This window comes from Nelumbo lutea, chromosome 2, assembly GCF_056320005.1.
Source record: "Nelumbo lutea isolate HS-2025 chromosome 2, American lotus-T2T, whole genome shotgun sequence".
In the NCBI taxonomy this organism is placed as follows: Eukaryota; Viridiplantae; Streptophyta; class Magnoliopsida; order Proteales; family Nelumbonaceae; genus Nelumbo; species Nelumbo lutea.
Window position 1 is genome coordinate 28,908,355 of NC_142685.1, and position 23,434 is coordinate 28,931,788.

General features: G+C 39.8%; 1 protein-coding gene across 1 annotated transcript in view; it reads left to right on the forward strand.

Moving 5' to 3' along the window:
- LOC148869484 (synaptotagmin-5-like) overlaps positions 1 to 23,434 on the forward strand; it is a 30,308-nt gene that overhangs the window by 1,963 nt on the left and 4,911 nt on the right. Inside the window, exons 5-7 of the mRNA XM_088968937.1 lie at positions 1,139 to 1,260; positions 18,055 to 18,156; positions 18,411 to 18,485. Coding sequence (XP_088825063.1) covers positions 1,139 to 1,260; positions 18,055 to 18,156; positions 18,411 to 18,485 — 299 coding nt within the window. The remainder of the gene's footprint in view (positions 1 to 1,138; positions 1,261 to 18,054; positions 18,157 to 18,410; positions 18,486 to 23,434) is intronic.

Genomic DNA, 23,434 nt, shown 5'->3' on the forward strand with positions numbered 1-23,434 from the left:
TCCTAACTGCTCAGTGTGAGTAAGAAAAATAGGCACTGAGAAACTGATGTATTCTTTAATTCTTTTGAGAAATTTGAATGTCAAATAATGCTTCTGTGATCAAAGATGGCGAAGGCCTTTGAATGCTATCAAATGACAGATGGGATATTTGGCTATTAGATACTAAGGTAAGACTGCAAGTTTTGGATTATGAGATTTAAGATAGTGAACCCTTCAAAACTTTGTTATAAGGTGTCAACATTTAGGATGGGGCAATAACCTGGCTACTAGAAATTGCATAAGCAAGTTGCCATGTGTTTCTCTAGAGTTGAACCTTTAGATTAAATTTAGCTACAAGCATAGTTGTAGTGTGACAAATTGTTTGGTGGGGGATTATGCTTTGCTATACTGAATTTAATTTGGATTTATAGTAAAATTTTTGAAATTCAGCTATACTTGGGACAATATCACTAAATTGAATTGTTCACAAGGATTTTTTATTGATAAAAGTGAGAAAGAACGTGAGTTATATATGGTATTAGCTGTGGACAGAACCACAGAAAAGATAAAAGGTTTGTTTTATGGTTTTTCTGCATTCATTTGAAGCCTCTTGCAGAAGTGGGATATCCACTTCATATGGTATTTTCTACCATATTGTATTTCCTGCCTCTCCAAGTAGTTTGGAGGGTAGGGCTACTATGTATATTATACTTTCTATTCCCAACAAAATTTACTGTTAATGTAGTTAAAGAATTTTGCTAATGTCATGGGGTCTTCCCTTGTTTAGATTTATTTTAGTGAGCATGATCCTTTGTAGGATGCTGATTTGGGCAGAGGGAGGGAGTAGTTAGTCTGCTCAAATCATTCTTATTCAACTTTACATAAGAAATTCATTGGGATTATGGGATTATGTGCATTGTCGGGGCACTGAGCATTGTGAGAATGAGATACCTGGTCATCCATTAACCCACCTTTTCTGCCTAATCTGTCTTTACATGCACTATATGCATGTGACATCTTGTATGTATAATTGGTTGTATAAAATTGTAGCATAAAACATGAAGCTTAAGTTTTCTTTCTTATTCTATTCTGTGAAAGAGCTTAGTGATTTCTGAAGAAGTTGGTCCTGAAGCTCATATAACCTGTTGCTATTCTTCAGGAGTTTCAATTATTGAAGATGGAAGTGATGGCATTACCATGGAATTGGAGTTGCAGTGGGATGGAAACCCAAGTATCATACTTGATATCAAGACTTTACTTGGAGTGGCACTACCAGTGCAGGTACATATAAATTATTGATTACATCTTCTTGAAGGTTGTATTATTGTAAAAGCTGTTCTTTATGCTTTATCTTTACCCTTAGAAATTGTTGAAAGAAAAAAATTTCCTTACCAAAGATTTTTTTTTTGAGAAAAAGGGTAAAGTAATATATTAGACAAAAAGCATAAACCAAATCTGCACAACAAGGAGCTGTGCAGTGCCCAATCAAAAGCTGTACATCAACTAAAATGCTTACCCTGTATGCATATATACAAAAAGAGCTCTATCAATACGAAAAGAGATATAAGATCTATTCCTAAAAAGTTTATGAGATCCAATACATCCTACCCCAAAAACCTTTACATAAAATTTCCTCTGAAACATACACATTTTCAAACATTCTTTTGTTTCCTTCTGTCCATATTGTCCAGATCACTAAAGCTGGCCCTACTCTCAAATGACCTTTCCTTCTTTAGAGTGACCCTTCAAATGCCAACTCTGAAGCACTGCTAGCACATTGTCTGGGAAACAAAACTGAGCTTCAAACAGCCCCAAAAACTTTGTCCAAAGGAGGCGAGCAACTCTGCAATGGATCAGTAAATGATCTGAGTCTTCAGATGCTTCCCCACACATTATGCACTTGCTAGGCAGCACACTCATCCCTCTTCTGGCCAAAACCTCTGCAGTCAAATATTTGCCCGACGCTGACACCCATAATAAAAAAGCAGCTTTTGGAGGGGTTGCTGGTTTCCATACTACAGCTTCTGGGAAACCCACCACCTCCACCTTCATGAGTTTATTATAGAAAGATCTCATTGTAAAAAAAACTTCTTTACCCCACTTCCAAATTCTCATATCTCTACCTGTAGAGCCAGGAGTTATATCAGATAGATGCTGCATCAGCTCCATCCACTGCCCGATGTCCCAATTGTTTAAATTCCTTCTAAACACTGGACACCAAACTGCAATATTTCCTACCCGAGCAAAAGCCTCTGCAACCATACAGTCTTTGTTTTAAGCAATCTCATAAAGGATGGGGAAACTCTGATAAAGAGGCTGATTCCCACACCAAATACCAGTCCAGAATTTGATTCTTGTGCCATCATCCCACTGTGTATCTATTTCCTTTCCTGAATTCGTCCAACGCTTTTTGAATTACTCTCCATATAGCACACCCACGAGACATTCTTGTCACTGCTGGCTCCCATTGTGAAAAACCTGCTCCGTACTTAGCTAGAATAATCCTTCTCCATAATTCATCAGGCTGTTCATTCCACCTCCAAAGCCACTTGGCAAGACAGACTGGATTAAATTTTCTCAGCTTCCTCACCCCCAATCCCCCTGCTTTCTTTGGGCTACACACTTTGTTCCACTTGACCAGGTGCAATTAACTTATGCTTCCATCCTTCCCACAGAAAATCACGCATTTTCTTTTCAACTACCTTAGCCATGCTAGCTGGAATAAGGAACAAAGAATGTAGGTAAGTGGGAAGAGAGGAGAGGACACTTTTAATCAACACCACCTTTCCTCCCTTTGACAGGTATCTTCCTTTCCAAGAAGCCAACCTCCTCTCCACCCTTTCCACTATAGGCCAAATTTTTCTTAGTGTTACATTTCTCTCCTGAAGGCATCCACAAATACCTAGTGGGCAGCTTTCCCAGTTTGCAACCCACACTCACCGCCAACTGCTCCACATTTGCTCCTTCCCCAAATGGCATAAGTTCACTCTTATGAAGATTAATCTTTTTTTTTTTTTTTGATTGGAAACAGTAACTTTCATCAATTTGTTAGGAAACTTAGTACAAACTGTCACCTTCAAAAGGAAGGTGACCCCTCATCAAATTACAACCAGGCCCAAAAAAGGTTCTACCTACTACTTTTTTTTTATCAATCTACTAACTCCTTGCTTTGCTAAAGTATTGGCCATTGCATTGGCTGGTCTCCTAGTCCATTTAAATCTGACTTCAAGCTCCCTTGTTAGTTGCATAATCTCCCTTACAGGTTGTCTAAGGGACTAGGCACCTAAGCTGCTTATTTGCATCCTTCCTCTTACCAGTTTCAATATCTTTCTACTTCCAACTACTGAAAAACCAGCTGTTTAGCCAGCTTGAGCCCCTATAGGAGTGCTAGAACTTCTGTTCTAAAAGGGACCAGCTCTTGTGAAGATTAGTCTTGAGGCCAGAAACAACTTCAAACCAAGGTTTAAAATATCGTAATGTATCAGCCCGTATTGGCCGATACGTACCATTCCGATAAGAACCCGATACATGGAACGTGCATAAATTATTTGTTCCATTTCTTTTCGTATGTATCGGCCGGTACGGGCCCATATCGGTCTGTTTCGGATATGTATCGCTCAATACGAGCCCGAAATAGGCCGATACAATCCGAATCGTTTTGGTTCCCCTTCTTCCATTAATTTGGTTAATGTATATTTAATACCAAATCTCTCTCACTAATGTAGTTTCATACTCCTATCTTTATTTCTAGCTTCTCCATTAATTAGTCCTATATTTAAAGCATATTTAAATTCAAATTTGAATTTTAGTACCTAATTCTAATTCTCTCATTAATTTGATTAATTAATGATCCTCTCTCTCATTAATTTCGTTTTGTTAGTATAAAAACTACAAATATTAACAGTAGGAGAGAAGGAAGAGCGTTGGAAGCTGAAATAGGAGTTGCAGGAAATCATAAGGAAAGAGGAGATAAGTTGGAGACAAAAGTCTAGGTGTAAGTGGATGAAGGAGGGAGATGGGAATGCCAATTTTTTTCATACCTTAGCAAATGGAAGGAAGAGGAAGAATTTTGTGGGGAGGCTGGAATGGAAACAGGAAGTGATTACAAGTGAGGAGGAGATATCAAGAGCCTTTGTGGAGCATTTCAAATCCATTTATGACAGCCCAAGAAGAGAGAGAGAAAAAAATTATGACCTTGATTGGCTACCTAGGAATAGGGTTTTGATAGATCAACTAGAAAAGAATTTCGAAGTCCAAGAAGTAAAATATGCTATTTTTTCAATGGAAAGATCTAAAGCCCTAGGCCCAGATGGTTTCACGGTGGCCTTTTACCAAGATTGTTGGGATATTATAGGTGGTGATCTAATGGAGGTCTTCTTGGAATTCTTTGAGAGAGGTAAGATAAATTCAGGTGCCAATGCTACTTTCATAGCTTTGATTCCTAAAAAGATAAATGCAAACCACCCAAAGGATTTTAGGCCCATAAGCCTAATTGGGAGTATGTATAAGGTAATCTCAAAGGTCTTGGCAGAAAGAATAAAAAAGGTACTACCATCCTTGATTTCTCCGAACCTAGGGGATTTTGTGTCAGGAAGACAAATTATTGATTAGATCCTTATTGCCAATGAATGTGTGGATTACAGAAAAAGATAAGGAGAAAATGGTCTGATTTGCAAACTAGATTTGGAAAAGGCCTATGATTTGGTAGACTGAGACTTTTTACTGGAAGTATTGAGCATTAGAGAATTTGGAGGAAGGTGGTGCATATGGGTTAAGGGTTGTATCTGTTCTTGTCACTACTCCATTCTAGTAAATGGGGTAGCCAAGGATTTCTTCCCAGTAAAGAGAGGTTTAAGACAAGGGGGCCCTCTTTCTCCTTTCCTTTTCACCCTAATAGTTGATGTGTTGAGTATCCAGATTACTAGAGCCAATGCTAGATTCTCTTTGCTGATGACTTAGAGGGTGGAGAGTAAGGAGGGAGGAAATAGTTGTAACCCACCTCCAATTTGCTGATGACTTGATTCTCTTTTGTGAAGGAGATCCGAAGGAGTTGGAAAATTTAAAGGTTTTGGTAGAGAATTTTGAAAAGGTCTCCAACTTGAGAGTAAATTGGAATAAAAGTTGTGTAGCTGGAATTAATAGGCAAGAAGTTCAGGTGCCACCGTTGGCTAGATCTCTAGGTTGTGAGGTAAGTGATTGGCCTCTTAAGTATTTAGGCTTACCTTTGGGAGGAAACCTGAGGTCTGTTAGCTTTTGGTACCCAGTCTTGGAAGATTCTCAAAAAGACTAGCGGGTTGGAAAAGGAACTACATCTCTTTAGGGGGTAGAATCACTCTAATTAAGTCAACACTATTTGCTAGTGTATTTTTTGTCTACCTTCAAATTGCCTGTTAAGATTGCAAACCAGATTGAAAAAAATAACGAGAGATTTTCTGTGGGACCTGGAGATACCAAAAAGGATCATAGGGTAAAATGGGAAGTGATGTCTAGAAAGAAAGACAAAGGGGGTTTAGGGATCAGAAATATTAGAATAAGAAATGCAACTTTGTTAGGCAAATGGTTATGGAGGTTTTCTAAGGAGCAAGAGAGTCTATGGCATAGGGTGATAAGAAGTATTCATGAAATGACAACAAATGGATGGGACACTGGACTCAACCCAAGGGCTTCATGGTTTTCCCTGTGGAAAGATATTGTTGGTATCTTAACTATCTTCTCTCCTTTCATCAGGTATGATGCTTGCATGGGTAATAAGATTCTTTTTTGGGAGGACTTGTGGATTGGGGAATCTCCCCTTGAGGATAGATTCCCAAACCTATATTCCCTTTCTTTGAAAAAATCTCAAATTTTCTCTTCTTTTCGTGCTTCTGGGGATTCTTAGGATTTGGGACTAAGGGGAGGTTTGAGGGACTCAGAAGTGGATTTAGCAAATGCTATTTTTCTCTTCTAAGTTCAGTTTTTCTAGACCACTCTTCTCTGGACAGAAACTTCTACAGGTAGTTTTTCTTGTTCTTCGTTTTTCAATGCTATGGTCCTTCCTTCTCACCCGGTTTCCTCTTTTCCTGTTAAAGAAGTTTGGAGCGCTCCGGTACCCCCAAAAGTAAGGGCTTTTTGTTGGGAAGTGGTTCTCCAAAAAATCAATACCTTGGAAGTGCTTCAAAGAAAGAGACCAAATTGGTGCTTGTCACCTCATGTCTGTAGCCTTTGCTTGAGGAGTGGTGAGACGGTGAATCACCTATTAATTTCTTGTCCTTTTAGTGCTCTAATTTGGGATTGGTTCTCCTCTCTCTTTGATTGTAGGTGGACTCCTCCCACAAGTGTAGAGGATTTATTTGACCCTAGCTTTTTCCAACAACCAAAGAAGAAAGGAAGGGTGATGTGGAGAACAACGAGGGCAGCTATCTTGTGGGTAGTGTGGGAAGAGAGAAACAATAGGATTTTCCAAGGGAAAGAAAAATCAGCTCTTGAAGTTATTGAAGGGATCACCATCAAGGTAGTGCATTGGCTGAAAACTCTTGACTTGTTCAAGGATGTCTCTATAGATAATTTGATTAGAGGTTGGAGTATTTTAGCAAGGTCTTCTACTTCATCACCTACCATACAAGCAGTTTGGTCCCCTCCTTTGCAGTGTAACGTCAAACTGAACTTTGATGGCAGCTCTATTGGGAACCCCAGACCTTCTGAAATAGGGGGTGTGTTTAGAGATGCAGAAGGAAAAATCCTAGCTTTGTATTCTGGTCCAATAGGTTTGGGGGACTCGCTTAGAGCTGAAGTTTTGGCGCTCCTCCAGGGGCTCAGATGGGCCCAACAATTGGGTTTTCAACAGTTAGAAGTGGAGGGGGATTCAAAATTAGTAGTAGGTTGGCTGCAATCAAATAGTTTGGGAACGTGGTCCCTTAGACAAACAGTTAGAAGTGGAGGGGGATTCAAAATTAGTAGTAGGTTGGCTGCAATCAAATAGTTTGGGAACGTGGTCCCTTAGACAACATGTAAGGGAATTATTGAGCCTCACAAGGGAGCTGGGTGCAAAAGTGTATTGGTCTAGGAGGTCAGCAAATGCTTTAGCTGACAACCTAGCAAAACAAGGGGTGAATTGGGAGGTTTTGTTTTGTGCAGTGTTGTAAGATATTTGTTATTCAGGGGTCACCTTTTATTTTGGAAGGTGACAGTTGTTTCTTCTGGTTTTATCTAATGAAAGTTACCGTTTCCTATCGAAAAAAAAACTACAAATATTAACAATAGAAAGACTTGAACCTTGGCCACTAGATTTTAACGCCCATAACTTTGCCACTAAGCCACTCCGATTTGTTTGTTACAATTATATACATTTTTAGTTTTAAGTAAATTTCATCTTTTTCTTAGTGGTGCTTATTAATAAATGCTGAAATTAATTATTAAAATTTATATACTAATAAATATTAAGAAATTATATTGATTATTTGAAAATTAATGTATATACATTCACATTTTAGTTATCCCATCATTTTTCAATGGTTATTAATTATATCTTGATGTGTCACATTTTATATAAACATTAAATTATGGTTTTTTACATTTAAATGACTTATTTACAATCATATAAAACTTGTAAGTATTGTTACTAATATATTTTTATGATTTATTTGTATTTTCTATCATATTTTTTGCGTATCTTGATTTTTTGTCCGTATCTATGCGTATCTAAAATGTATCCCTATACGTTTCTTAAAATTGTCTTTCCGATACACCTTGTGTTTCCGATACTTTAAACCTTGCTTCAAACCATGTGAGAATCACATGGATGGCTTCCATCTTCTCCTTAGATGCATCAGCAAAGAATAGAGTGCCGTTTGCATATTGTAGTACTGCCACTCCTTCCTCCTCATCCACACTGAAACCCTCCACAAAGCCTCCATCAACTGTCCTCTGCACCATCCTACTCAAAGCCTCTGCTACACAAATGAACAATAGGGAGGAAAGGGGGTCCCCCTGTCTCAGGCCCTCTCGAGCTGAGCATTCTCCCAATTGATTTCCCATTTAACACAATTGAAAAGCTAACTTTCGTTATGCACACTTTCATCCAATTCTTCCACTTTCTGCCAAAATTAAATCTCTCCAGCATATAGTCCAAAACGCCCCAATTTACATGATTGTAGGTCTTTTCCAAATCAACTTTTAACAGCACCCCTGCAACTCCATTTCTCAATCTTGAATCTAACAGCTCATTTTCCACTAAAACCCCATCCATAACCTGTCTCCCGTCCACAAAAGTGTTCTGACTTTCCAAGATTAAAGATCCTATGACTTTACTTGGCCTCTTAGCCAGTACTTTTGATAATATCTTGTAAACGCTTCCTACCAAACTGATCTGCCTAAAGTCTCTCAATCTTTGCTCCTTTCTTTTTTGGGATTAGAGATATGAAGGTGGAATTTAGGCTTATTTCTAGTGCACCATTAAAGTGAAACCTTCAAAGGCCTTCATCAAATCTCCCCCTATAAAACTCCATCTTCTCCAAGGATTTGTGTAAAACACAATCTTTTTTGATATGTAACTGATAAAATTTTATTAAGGTATGCATAAGAAGGATTTAAAACATTGTGCCATGCACCATTTTAGGGTAGCTAGCCATCCAGATTAGTATCTTAACTATATTTACAAATCCCCCTTCCCCTAAGGGAATTATACCCCAACACATTCGGTTTCTGTTTACCTCCTATTTTGCAAGCCTATCAGATATGTTCTTGGCTGATCCTTGTTAGAATAATGTTAAAATAACTTAGTTGCAGTTGTTAGGGCCTGTTTGGCCAATTAAAGTGTTTTTTATTTCGTTTTTTTTTTTTTTTGTTATGTCTGTTATTGTACTCAGGGGCACAAGGATCTTTTTCCTTGTTATTTTTGTCGCCTTATATATAGTAAAATAAACACTGGTGCTGCCAGTACTGTTACATTGCAAACCTTCTCTCTTTTCTTCTTCTTCTCTTCTCTTCTCTCCTCTTCCACTTATCTCTGGCCGGCTACACTGTCAAGATCGTATCAGAGCGGGGAGAGTAGGGTTGAGGAGAAACAAGCGACGACTCAGATTCAACTACCTCCTTTACCCGATCCTCCTCCGTTTCGGGTTTTCCATCGTCGTTATAAGAGCCAACAGAGTTCAAGAGCCGTGGAGCCAGACACTATGCAACCAACATCATCGGATTCACCCGAGGCAAATCCGTCTCATCAGCCAGGTACACTTGCTCCCATTGCTCCTTTAAATGTTGATTCACATGTCCCCAATGATCTTAATATTTCTATTGCTAAGAGAAAGGGTGTTAGATCTTGTACCACTAATCATCCTATCTCTAACTTTGTGTCCTATGAGCATGTTTCACCCTCGTACCGTGCCTTCCTCTCCTCTGTGGACAGTGTTCCCATCCCTAAGACCGTGGCAAAAGCTTTGTCAAAACCTGAATGGACAGATGCAATGCAGGAAGAAATTGATGCCTTACATAAAAATGGTACGTGGGAGTTGGTAGATCTTCCTGAGGGGAAGGAACCAGTGGGGTGCAAGTGGGTGTTCATAGTGAAACACAAAGCTGATGGAACTATTGAAAGGTACAAGGCTAGACTGGTAGCAAGAGGCTTCACACAGGTATATGGAGTGGACTATGCAGAGACTTTTGCCCCTGTAGCGAAGATGAACTCCATCCGGATTCTCCTTTCCTTGGTAGCAAATATTGACTGGGATCTTCACCAATTGGACATCAAGAATGCCTTCTTGAATGGTGACTTGGAAGAGGAGGTGTACATGACCCAACCCCCAGGGTTCTGTGCCAGAGGCAGTGAACAAAAGGTGTGCAGGTTGAAAAAGTCTCTATATGGATTGAAACAATCACCTCGGGCTTGGTTTAGTAAGTTCCATGTAGCAGTCTAACAAATGGGATTCAAACAATGCTAATCAGATCATACCTTGTTTGTAAAAAGAGGTGAAGGTAAAATTGCAGCTCTTATTGTGTATGTGGATGACATAGTGATCACAGGAGATTGGGAGGCTGAAATCCAGAGACTAAAAAAATTCTTAGCCACTAAATTTGAGGTGAAGGATCTAGGCTCCTTACGATACTTCGTTGGAATTGAAGTTGCCCGCTCTCACAAGGGCATCTTTATTTCCCAACGGAAGTATGTACTAGATCTACTAGAAGATAGAGGCAAGTTGGGGGTAAAACCATCTGATTCACCTATTGAACCTAATCACCATCTGGGAGACAGTCAGGGAGAGTTTTTGAAAGATGTAAAGATGTTCCAGAGACTTGGGGGGAGACTTCTGTATTTGTCTATGACCAGGCCTGATATTGCCTATGTAGTGGGTGTCCTTAGTCAATTCATGCACAGCCCGATGACAACTAACTTTGAAGCTGCAGAGAGGATCTTGAGATATCTCAAGAAGTTTCCTGGGGCTGGTTTGTTGTTCCAGAAACACAGTCACTTAAAAGTGGAAGTATATACTGATGCAGATTGGGCAGGAGCAGTCAATGACCGAAAGTCCACCAGTGGTTATTGTGCCTTTGTAGGAGGAAACCTTGTCACATGGAGAAGCAAAAAACAAAGTGTGGTGGCTAGATCTGGTGCTGAAGCAGAATATAGAGCGATGGCTCATGGGGTTGCGGAAATCATGTGGATAAGAAATCTGTTAGGTGAACTGGGTTTCACAGTAAGCAATCCTACGTCACTCTACTGTGACAATAAAGCTGCCATCAATATTGCTGCTAATCCAGTTCTGCATGATAGGATGAAACACATTGAAGTGGACAAGCATTTTATCAGAGAGAAACTTGAAAGTGGAGAAGTGTGCACACCATATGTCAGCTCGGAAGAGCAATTTGCAGATATCTTCACCAAAGGTCTTCATCATGTGTGGCACAAAGATTTGTGTGACAAGTTGGGCATGATTGACATCTATGCTCCAACTTGAGGGGGAGTGTTGGAATAATGTTAAACTAACTTAGTTGCAGTTGTTAGGGCCTGTTTGGCTAATTAAAGTGTTTTTTATTTCGTTTTTTTATTTTTGTCTTTCTATTATTGTACTCAGGGGCACAAGGGTCTTTTCCCTTGTTATTTCTGTCGCCCTATATATAGTAAAATAAACATTGGCGCCACCAGTACTGTTACATTGCAAACCTTCTCTCTTCTCTCCTCTCTTCTCTTCTCTTCTTCTCTTCTCTTCTCTCCTCTTCCACTTATCTCTGGCCGGCTACACTGTCAAGAATCCTGAAGTTCATCTATAAGGTAAGTAAGAAGATTATTTGAAAAGCTGGTGGCCTGATTTGAATGGACGTACCGATCATCTATTGGCATGGTTGAGCCTCTAGCTAGACAAGGAACAATAGAATTTGCTGATAACAGTTTCAAATAAATGCCTTGTGAAAAAAGTAGAAGAAGCTGAAAGGTTTCGACAGTAGAGAAGAAGAGAGGAGAAGAAAAGAGAGTGGAATATTGCCAGAATTGAATAGTTCTGGCCGCCAGCCCCTCTTGATTTATATGCTTAAAATAAAAGAATGGAAGATTACATGAATACCCTTAGTAGGGCGGCTACTTTAAGTAGCTGAATAGTCACAACTTAAAATAACATAAGCTAATGTGCCTAAGGCCCAATTACTTCCTAACTTAACAACTTAAAATTAAAAATAAAAGGCTGGGCCCAATAACTTAAAATCGGCCCAACTCAACACTCCCCCTCAAGTTGGGAGTAAATGTCACACATCCCTAACTTGCATAGATCATGCTCCAGCTTGTTCCTTGCAACACTTTTTGTAAGAACATCAGCAAGCTGCAAATCAAAAGCAATGTATGGGAGACAAACTTCCCCTGAAGTCACCCTTTCTCTTATGAAATGTCTGTCCACTTCAATGTGCTTTGTCCTGTCATGTTAAACTGGGTTGTGGGCAATGCTAATTGCTTCCTGATTATCACAGTACATCATCATAAGTTCTTCTGCCTCAACACCAATCTCTCTTAACAAGGAACGGATCCAGAGAAGCTCTAAAACTCCATGTGCCATGGCTTTGTATTCAACTTCTGCACTTGACCTTGACACAACTGTCCGTTTCTTACTTTTCCACGAGACAAGATTACTCCCAACAAGAGTGCAAACTCTTGATGTAGATCTCCCGTCATCAAGGCATCCTGCTCAGTCAACATCTGTATAAGCCTCCAACTTCAACTGTCCATGGTCAGCAAAAAGTATGCCTCTGCTTGGGTGTCCCTTCAAATAAGCAAGAATCCTGTCAATAGCCTCCCAATGTTGGACTCGTGGGGCATGCATGTATTGGCTCACCACATTCATTGCATAGGAGATGCCTGGTCTTGTCATACATAAATATAGTAGCCGGCCCACAAGTATCTGATATCTCCCAATGTCCTTTACCAGCTCATCTTCTGATGCATTAATTCTGTGATTCTGATCAATAGTACTGGTTGCCTTTGTTCCAAGTTTCCCTGTTTCTTGTAAAAGGTTCAGAACATACTTCCTCTAAGAAATGAAAATTCCATGCTTTGATCTTGCAACCTCAATGCTCAAGAAATACATCAGCTCCCCAAGACCCTTGATTTCAAATTCTCTGTGCAGATTCTTCTTCAAACTGGCAATCTCACTCAGGTAATTTCCTATAACTACAATATCATCCACATAAACAATCAGAACTGACACCAAGGACCCCCTCTGCTTCACAAACAAAGTATGGTCTGATTGAGTCTGAGTGTAGCCAAAAGCAATCAAGGCCTTCCTAAACTTGTTAAACCATGCTCTGGGAGACTGTTTTAAACCATAAAGTGACTTTTTCAATTTGCATAACTTCCCCTTTCAACATCATTATAGAAACCGGTAGGAAGATCCATATACACTTCTTCTTGCAAATCCCCATTCAAAAAAGCATTTTTTACATCAAGTTAGAAAAGGGGCCAAGAGTGTAGCAATAAGAGGGAGAAGGATCCGAACAGAAGTCATCTTTGCAACTGGTGCAAAGGTCTCTAAGTAATCAATGCCATAGGTTTGAATGTACCCTTTTGCAACCAGTTTGGCCTTGTACCTTTCTATACTTCCATTTGCCTTGTATTTAATTGTATAAACCCATTTGCATCCAACAATCTCATTGCTTTTAGTAGATCCACAATCTCCCATATCTGATTCTTAATTAAGGTTTCCATCTCTTTCTGCATAGCTGTCTTCCACTCAGGTTTAGAGAGAGCCTCACTGACACCCTTGGGTATAGACACAGAGTCAAGGGAAGAAAGGAAAGCACGATAAGAAGGAGAAAGTCCACTGTAGGATAGGTACTGTGTGATATAATGAGCAATACACTTTCTCTTCCCTTTTCTGATTGCAATAGGAAGGTCCAGGTCATCTGTAATGGGATTAGTAGAACCAATAAAAACTGAAACATTAGAGGGATCAAGAAGAATACCTGAGTCCATGTCAGCCAAATCTGGAGTCTCCAAGGAACCGATAGGAAGTGATGTGGGTTCTGCTACAATGGAATCAACCTCTTTATGAAGTCGTAGGTGCTGTTGTGAGTAACACTGAGAAGCAAGATGCAAGGGAGGTGGTAAGATATGTAACAAAGGAGGATCAGACACAGGGATTGGAACTGGAAGAGGAATAGACTGCTCACTCATTTCCCCAAAACACTCCTCCTGAGAAGAATCCTTCGAGAAAAAGGATGTGGACTAAAAAAAGGTGACATCCATAGTAACATACCGACTCCTAGAGACGGGGTTATAGCAGTAGTACCCTTTTTGATTTTCTGCATATCCAAGAAAATCACACTTCTTTGCCTTTGGATTGAGTTTCGAGCGATGAGGACCAAGAACATGTGCAAAGCAAACACGACCAAAAACCTTGAGAGGGATGTGGAACATCTCCCCCTCATGAAAAAAGAGGCTGAATGGAGTACTGAATCCAAGTACACGAGAGGGCACCCTGTTAATCAGGAAAACTGATGTGAGAACTGCATCACCCCAAAACCAAATTGGAACAATGGATGTGATCATCATGCTTCTTGCAATTTCAACAATGTGTCTGTTCTTCCTCTCTGTAACACCATTCTGCTGTGGACTGTAAAAACAACTGCTCTGATGGATAACTCCATATTCTAACAGATACAAAGCAAGGTTCTTCTCAAAATATTCCTTTTAATTGTCTGACTTGAACACCTTCACTCGTACCCCAAACTGTTAGGACCATTTGATGAAACTGCTGAACCAAGGACGATACCTCATCATGGGATCTCATAAAGTAAATCCAAGAATACCAAGAAAAATCATCCACAAATAAAAAAAATATTGGTAGCCACCCATAGAAGGAACATGGTATGGTCCCTACACATCAGTATGAATAACATCAAAAGCAAATGAACACCTTTTATTACTAGCTTTAAATGAATGTCTACAATGTTTTCCTAGCTGACAACTTTCACACTCTAAGCTAGACAAATTAACAGACTCAAATAACTCTAGAAACAAGAAACACAAAGAAGGAAAAGATAAATGTTCCAAACGATTATGCCAAAGCATAAACTGACTCACAGACTCTAACTCAAAATCCCTGCTAACATGATGACTTTGATGATGAGGAAGCGCATCCAGGAGGTAGATTCCATTCACCTCACGACCACTCCCAATCGTCCTCTTTGAAACCAGATCCTGCAAAACACAATGGCTAGGAGAAAAAATCACTAAGTAATTCAAGTTCTTAGTCAAACTACTAACAAATAACAAGTTAGTACTCAGTCTGGGAACATGAAGGACAGAGGGTAGGGAAATGGAATCAATAATCTTGACAGACCCCTTCCTAGCAATGGGAACATGAGATCCATCGGCTTGGTAAAAAGAAAAAATAGTGGAACTATGGGTCATGTGCTCTGAGGCTCCAGAATCTATAATCCAAGGAGGTCCCTCCTTACCTGTAGTAGAAACATAGTTTGTAGTGGCATGTGAACTACCTGTATGAGCAATGGAAGTAGAATGTCCACCACCAGAACCACCTGTACCTAGTCCACCTGTTACTGGATTAGGGCAGACTGTATCTCGCTGATTTAGTAACTACCCATATCTCTCAAGTTCGGCCCTCACTGCAACAACTACAACATACTCCAAAGTAGCTATAGTAGGGGGGCCAGGTAAGTCACCAGTGATTGCCATGTTAGCATTTCCCTTCTTGTTTTTGAGTCTATTCGGCACAAGGTGAGGATGAAGCTTCAAGTAGGTATCTCTTGTGTGTTTAGGCTTCTTACAATAGTCATAAATAAGATCCTTCTTATCTTCCTTCTTGGTTTCACTGCCATCCCAATCTCCACTCTGTTTAGGTTTCACAGTACTGACCTGGCTGACTATTCAAGACCTAAATTCCTCATCATTACATTCCTCCTACTCTCTTCCCCTGATACAAAGGCATATGCCTGAGAGAGAGTAACACTATCCCTAGAAAGGATAAGTTGCCTTGCAATGTCATACTCGGGATTGAGACCAGCAAGAAATTCAAAAACCCTATTCTTCTCTAAGAGTTTCTATTAGGTAGCAACATCCTTGGTGGTTTCCCAAACCACTATCTCCAAATGGTCAATTTCCTGCAACAAGGTTTTAAGGGCCGAAAAATAAACAACAATAGGCTTATCTCATTGTTTGGTAGAAATAACTTGGTTCCTCAATTGATAGGCCCTAGCAACATTTTCATTATGTGAGTAGGTTTTTGCAACTCCATCCCAAATTTCCTTAGCTATATTTGCCCACAAAAAATTTTTACTTATATGGAGCAACATAGAATTGCACAACCAAGTCATTACCATATAATTTTCCTGTACCCACCGGGAACTGTTAGTCTCGGATTTTACTTCCTCACCAGTGATATACCCCAACTTCCCATGAGCACCAATGGCCATCTTTGCAAATTGTGACCATTGTAAATAATTTGTACCATCCAACTAACTGTAGTGATGGTCCCAACCCCGAAAAGGTCTCCGACACCTCCTCCCACTGGTCCCATTTCACTCCCCGGTTTGTTCTCAACTCCGTGACCCTCCATAATCCCCAAAAATGAGGTAAAAGATCACTTTAAGATGAAAGAATATGAAGTAAAACCCTTCAGGCACCACAGACACCCTTCTAGTACCCTAGAAGGGTGGGAGAAGAGAGAGAAGAAGCAACCACTCCCTCCAGAGGCCTCCAAAACAGATGGGACTTGAACCGCCCCCTTCAGAAAACTCTAAAGAACCCTTAAAAATTAGGGCGCCACTTCCTAGGTCAAAATTGAAGAGTCCTACAAAAACATGATTCTCCCCCTTTCTCCAGTTCTTCCTGAATTTGATGGAAACCCTAGACCAGCTACAGGGCAAAACAGATTCACCAAAAAAATCCAAAAACTGGGCTTACTTGAGGTCTTCGGTCAACCTCTCATATCACCATGCAGTTGGCCGATCTAGGGCTGCATTATAAAGCAGCTCAAGAAACCTTCGGTCTGCTCTGATACCAAGTAGAATTTGCTGATGACAGTTTCAGATAAATGCCTTGTGAAGAAAAGTAGAAGAAGCTGAAAGGTTTCAGCAGTAGAGAAGAAGAGAGGAGAAGAAAAGAGAGTGGGATGTTGCCAGAATTGAATAGTTCTGGCTGCCAGCCCCTCTTGATTTATATACTTAAAATAAAAGAATGGAAGATTATATGAATACCCTTAGTAGGACAGCTACTTTAAGTAGCTGAACAGTCACAACTTAAAATAGCATAAACTAATGGTCCTAAGGCCCAATTACTTCCTAACTAAACAACTTAAAAATAAAAATAAAAGGCTGGGCCCAATAACTTAATCGGCCCAACTCAACAGGAAGAAATAGGGAACAATTATTTTGAGGATCCATTTCCAATGGAGGAGGTTTCTAATCTTGTTACAGAACCTTTTTTTTTATCAATTGTAACTGTTCTCTTTATTAATTGAAATAAAATATTAGTGTACATTAGAAAGTGCCAAGCACCCCAAAAATATCCTAGGTAGCATGAGCTACCATACTCATGAAACATTTTTTGTTTATCTACAATGCTAGATATTAGACTCCCCAAATGTCATTCCTCAATAAAATTGAGCCCTTTCCACCCCCTGTTTGGATAGGGCATCAGCAAAACTGTTTGTTTCCCTTCCTGTCCATAGAAATTGAACTGTCCAATCTTGTTGATGTTTCCATAGCCCTGGGTTACTTTTTAAAAGGTAGTTCACAGTAACTTTAACTTTGGAGTCACCTAATCTTCCACAATCATGTCTCTAAAGTTTAAAGATTTACCAAGCTGAAAGCCTTGTGTACAGCTGAAAGTTATGCACATAACTAATCCCCCTGACCTTGGATCCTGAGTACAATGCCAAAGTTAAGCTCACTTATATGGTCTGCTGATGTCATTTGATTGCATTAATGACATCAGCAGCCATGAAGATGCATAGTGACAAGAAAAAAAACTCTTGAACCTTTTTCTGATACAAAATATTATTAGATGGTTAGCAGGCACATGCCCCACAAGATATTCTCTGTAGGAGTATATTTATTATGTAGGGCTTGTGTGCACTGAAATTTGGAGAATGCAGTTTAGCATCAATTTCTTGAATTTTGTGCATCCATACTAGGACTGCAGGAATGATATCCCATGTGTATGAATTGGAACACTGGATATTTAACTGAATATTCTGCTTATGGTTGCACTGAACTTATTCATGGATCCCATGGATGCAACTTTTTTATTAGTTTCTTTCTCATATTAACAGAAACTGAACACTTTCATTCTTTATCATGTAAAAATTCTCCAATTATTTCTCCTACATATACTGAACATTTTCATTCTTTTTATTCATTTTTCCTTTAACCCTTAACTATATATTATCAATTCAAAGCTCTCTCTCTCTCTCTGAAAGAAAGATACATTTTCATGTCCTTGCTTGCCTGTGGAACTTTATTAGTGAGTTTATTATTTGAAGAAAAGGATCTAACTGATGTCTAAAATTGGGCTTACAGGTCCTGTCAGGTAGTTAATTGACTACTCCTCTTTTTCCATAAGCCAATTACCTAGTTTTAATTGATCTTTTGGTTATCTAGGTCAAAAATATTGGCTTCACTGGAGTCTTCAGGTTAATCTTTAAGCCACTGGTTGATGAGTTTCCTTGTTTTGGAGCTGTTTCTTATTCTTTGAGGGAAAAGGTGAAGCATTTCTTTCCATGAACTTTCTTTTTTCCTTAAGAACATCTATTGCTATGGTTTTCATAATTGGCTAAGCTGATTTTTGGTGGTAGGTGTATGTGCATATTCTTGGTGTTTGTACAGAAGCATGCAAATATAAATATATATATATATATATATATATATATATATATATATGTATGTATTAGACCCATACAATCATAGATAGGTAGATAAATAGAAATTTTGACAAATTTTCTAAATTTTTATGGCAGAAAAAGCTGGATTTTACGCTTAAAGTTATTGGTGGTGATATATCAACAATTCCTGGGCTGTATGATGCCATTGAGGTTTGGAGAAATTTTATTATTTTCTTTTCCTCTTACTTGCATCTATAGTTGCTCGTGTTCTGTATTAGACTGTACAAACTTCCTTTATGTAAGTGTCATATCATCGCTTGTGCAAAACTGCAAAATATGTTAAGTTTTGGGAATGAATCAATGATCCTTTCATTTTTGTGTGTAACCTCTTCTAGTATATAATAAATAAATAAACTCCAAACCCTAAGTACTAAATACTAAACTCCCAAATGCTAAACCCTAAGTTTAGGGTTTTAGGGCTTAATTAGGTTTTATGGTCTTTGGTTTAGGGTTTTATGGTTTTGGATTTTAGGATTTTGGGTTTAGGTTTAGGATTTTAGTGTTTAGTATTTGGATTTTGAGTTTTAGGGTTTAGGGTTTAGGTTTTAGGATTTTGGTTTTGAGGTAATTTAGGGCTTAGGTTTATGATTTAGGGTTTGGAGTTTAGGTTTTAGGATTTAGGATTTTTTGTGTTTAGGCTTTTGGCTTTTGGGTTTTAGGTTTTAGCCCCTTCTAACACTACTGTAGCATAATTCTTCATCTCGGAAATGGTATATAATAAGCTTTTTCTTTAGAAGCCTATGAAATCATTTCTTTTTTTTTTCTTTTTGAAAAGGGAGTTCTCAACTGCTCTCCTTCTCCCCCTTTCTTTTTTTCATCCACTACTACTTGTCCACGTTGCACCCACCATGCCATGTCAGCACCTTCTTCAACCTATCTCCGTCCCCACAGCATCACTTTGACTTCTGATGTTACCCAGACTTTCCTCCACAGTCCATGCAGCAAATCCTACAATCGGGGGATAGCTTCTGGTTTAACTTATATTATCTTTACTTTCGCAGGATAATGATCAGTTACATTGGTTGCTTCAAGAACTCCTCCATAGGCCATGGCTATCTTCCCCAGAATGGCTTCTATCCATAGGTTGAATGGTAGCCCTAAAAGCTTCAATATAATAATCCCCCTCCTTTTTGCTTTTTGAAATGCAAGGATACCACCTTTCCACCACTACGTTCCCTACATTAGTCTCAACTATGCTATGGCGAACCTTGGCTGCACATTCCTTGCATCCAATATAGCATTGTTAGACTCAAATGGTATTAATATCGCACTTTCTTTCAACTCCAACTTGCTTACTACTTCCAGAATCGGGCACCAGTCCTTAAACTCCTGCAAAGACACCACCATTCTTTTCTCCCAAATTTCCTATCGCCATTTACCACCAACTTCAGAGCCACCGTAGAATAGAGCAGTGGTATCTCCAAACCTCTCTTTCCAACCTCGGGCTCTTCTGACTTCTCCTAACTTGTACTATTACTCTCTTTAATCTTTTCCTCCTCTACTTCCATCTTGTTTATCATTAAGCGTTCCTGTAACAATTCTACAACTGCCTTCCATTCAGCCTTGTTTTTGCCTTAAGGGAAACAAATGAGTTGTTTTTGAGCATACCTGAACTGCTCTTTCAGCACTAGAAACCATCCTTTCAAGTTTTTTTTTTTGTTCTACATAAGAATATTCTTGGATAAGGAGAGAAGCAAAGAAGCTATCATAGAGACTATTACGATTAGAGTGGTCCATTGGCTGAAATCCTTGGATATCTTTTCTATGTCTCAATGGATGGCATCCTCTTAAATTGGAAGGAAGTGGCTAATTCTATTTTTAATTAAGGATGTCATGACTCCTACTTTCTCTCCAACAGAAAGAGGGTTTGTTAAGCTCAATTTTGATGGGAAGCAGTTTGGGTAATCCAGGTATGTCAGGAATAGGAGTGTTTAGAGATGAAGAGGGAAAAATAATGGCTTTTTATTCTGGCCCAAACGAGCAGGAGATTTTCTAAGAACTGAGGTTGTTGTGGATGCTTTTACAGCCGCTAACAGCAGCAGTGATGGACAGCAGCAGTAATGGGCGATTAATTCAGAGTTTAGTGGACAGCAGCAGTAATGGGCGATTAACTCAGTGTTCTCATCTTATCTAATTCAGTGTTCTCATCTTAGTGTTCTCATTTTATCTAATTTAGTGTACTCATTTTATCTAATTTAGTGTACTCATCTTATCTAGCTAGATACAGTTCTATCTTATCTAGTAGGGAGTCTTATCTGTTCAGTGTTCTTATCTAAATTCAGTAGTATAGATCAGTAGGGAGTCCTCCTAAAAGTGGGATTCTTATCTTCTTGTAATCTCCTATTTAAAGGAGCTAATGATATTCAATAGAGGCATCGAATTTCTCAGTCAAGACAGAGTAGAGGAGAGTTGGTGATCTCTTGGACAATCACCATTAAGGCGCCAAGATAGGCACCTCAAGAAAAGGGAGGAACAAGGGGGAACAAGAGGTTCTCCCCATTGACCGACCTGTGACGAGATCCTATTCGCGGGCCTGTAACAATTTGGTATCAGAGCAAGGCATCATGGGTGATCTAGAGCAGTTGACGTCCAGGGTTCATGAACTGGAGCACAAGCTCGTGGAAAACAGCACGGAGGTGCGCGAGATCAAGGAAGACGTCCGAGAATTAAGGCGCATGATGGAGCTCTATTTTTCTAGCAAGGAGAGGAATCCAGAAAGGGCTGCAACCACAAACGGCCACCGTCTAGACACGGCAGAATCGTCTGGCGAGCGGCAGGTCGTCGCCCAAGGAGCCGCGATCGTTCCCAAATACAGCAAGCTGGAGTTCCGTTCCTATAACGGCACGGGAGATCTGTTGGGATGGCTGTACAGATGTGAGCAGTTCTTCCGCAACCAACGGACAGAGGACAGAGACAAGGTAAGCTTAGCCGCATTCCACATGACAGAGGCGGCGCAACTCTGGTTTTATAGATTAGAGCAAGAGGAACCCAGGCTCAGTTGGACCCAATTCAAATTCTACTGCATTCTCAGATTTGGGCACCCATTAACAAGCAACCCATTAGGCGAACTAATCAACCTCAAACAGACGGGAACGGTGGCTGAATATCAGCATCATTTTCAGACCCTCCTTGCAAGAGCATCATTGGTACGACCAGACCAGCAGGTCAACATGTTCACCGCGGGGTTAGCAGAAACTTTGAGGGTGGATGTGGAGATGCAAAATCCCCCCAATCTGGTTACTGCTATGAATTTGGCTCGCGCTTTTGAACGCAAGCTGCAACTCAACCGCGGAAGTATCAGTATGAGGAGGCCTCAAACAGCATGGGCACCCCCGAAACCACTCGGCATGGCCCCATCTTCTGCAGCCAGCCGGGAACAAAAACCACAGCCGAGCCACGATTCCAGATCGACATCCAGTTTGGGAAGCAGCGTGGTGGCGCCCCCTATTAAGCACTTGTCCAGGGCTGAGATGGCGGAACGCAGGGCGGGGGGACAATGTTTTAATTGTGATGAACTTTACTCAGCAGGGCACAAGTGCAAGAGACTTTTGTGCCTCCTGGTGGAATAAGAGGAAGATGAGGATGAACCCTCTTCATTGGAACCCAATCCAGGAGGGCAAAATCATTCCACCTATCATGGATTCCCTTGACTGTGTTTCAAGACACCCATCCTGAATTCGAGCTTGAGGACAAGCTCTTAGTCCAGGAGGGGAGTAATGTTGTGGATGCTTTTACAGCCGCTAATAACAGCAGTAATGGGTGATTAATTCAGGGTTTAATGGACAACAGCAGTAATGGGCGATTGACTCAGTGTTCTCATCTTATCTAATTCAGTGTTCTCATCTTATCTAATTCAGTGTTCTCATCTTATCTAATTCAGTGTACTCATCTTATCTAGCTAGATACAGTTCTATCTTATCTAGTAGGGAGCCTTATCTTATCTAGTAGGGAGTCTTATCTGTTCAGTGTTCTTATCTAAATTCAGTAGTATAGATCAGTAAGGAGTCCTCCTAAAAGTGGGATTCTTATCTTCTTGTAATCTCCTATTTAAAGGAGCTAATGATATTCAATAGAGGCATCAAATTTCTCAGTCAAGACAGAGTAGAGGAGAGTTGGTGATCTCTTGGACAATCACCATTAAGGCGCCAAGATAGGTACCTCAAGAAAAGGGAGGAACAAGGGGGAACAAGAGGTTCTCCCTGTTGACCGACCTGTGATGAGATCCTATTCACGGGCCTGTAACAGAGGTTTTGGCATTAATTGAAGGGGGTACAAAGGGAAAGATCTTTGAACATTAAAATGTTTATTGAAGGGGACTCCAAATTGGTTGTGGGGTGAGGAGGCAAAACTGTGGAGTTATAATAATGAAAGGAAATTCAAACGCTTCATACGAAGTATGGAAGTGAGAATATGATGGGTCAAAAGGAGTGCAAACTCCCTTGCTGGTGCTCTTGGTAAACAAGGGGTGGGTAGAGATCAATTTTTTGGGCACAGTTGTAAAACCAAGAATAGTTTCTATGAGGAGAGATAAGAAGATTTATTTCTCATTGTTTGTATGTCTGTATTGTACTCATAAGCTACATCTATACTATTGATGAATTTTACAGTTATTAATAAAAAAATAACTTCTTCCCTCTAGTTTCAACAATATATTCCACCCTTGTTTTCACTAAATGTATCACCATGTCCAGAAACCCTTTGAACCATTCAATTACCTCTCCAACCAAAAAGACATTAGCCCTCTTTCTTCCTGTACTTTAACGACACCTTACCTCTGATTTTACTTTCTTTAAGTATAAACTTTTTTCACCTCAACGCTGAGCTCCTTCCAGCATTTCTATGCAGTGTAGAAAACTCATTCCACCATTTCTGACAGTGAAACTCAAAGTCTGAAGATTGTTATAACTTCAATTTTGTACATTAGATGGATCAGTAACCAGTATTAGGGGTTCAAGACGGATACCCAACTAAAAGAATTCACACAGCACCAGACCCATTTAAATTTTAGTAATTGCTCAACCTGAACCAACCCAAGTTGCAACCACCAGTATGAGAAAATCTGATAGAAGGACAAGAAAGTTTCCGGTCACTGTAAGTTT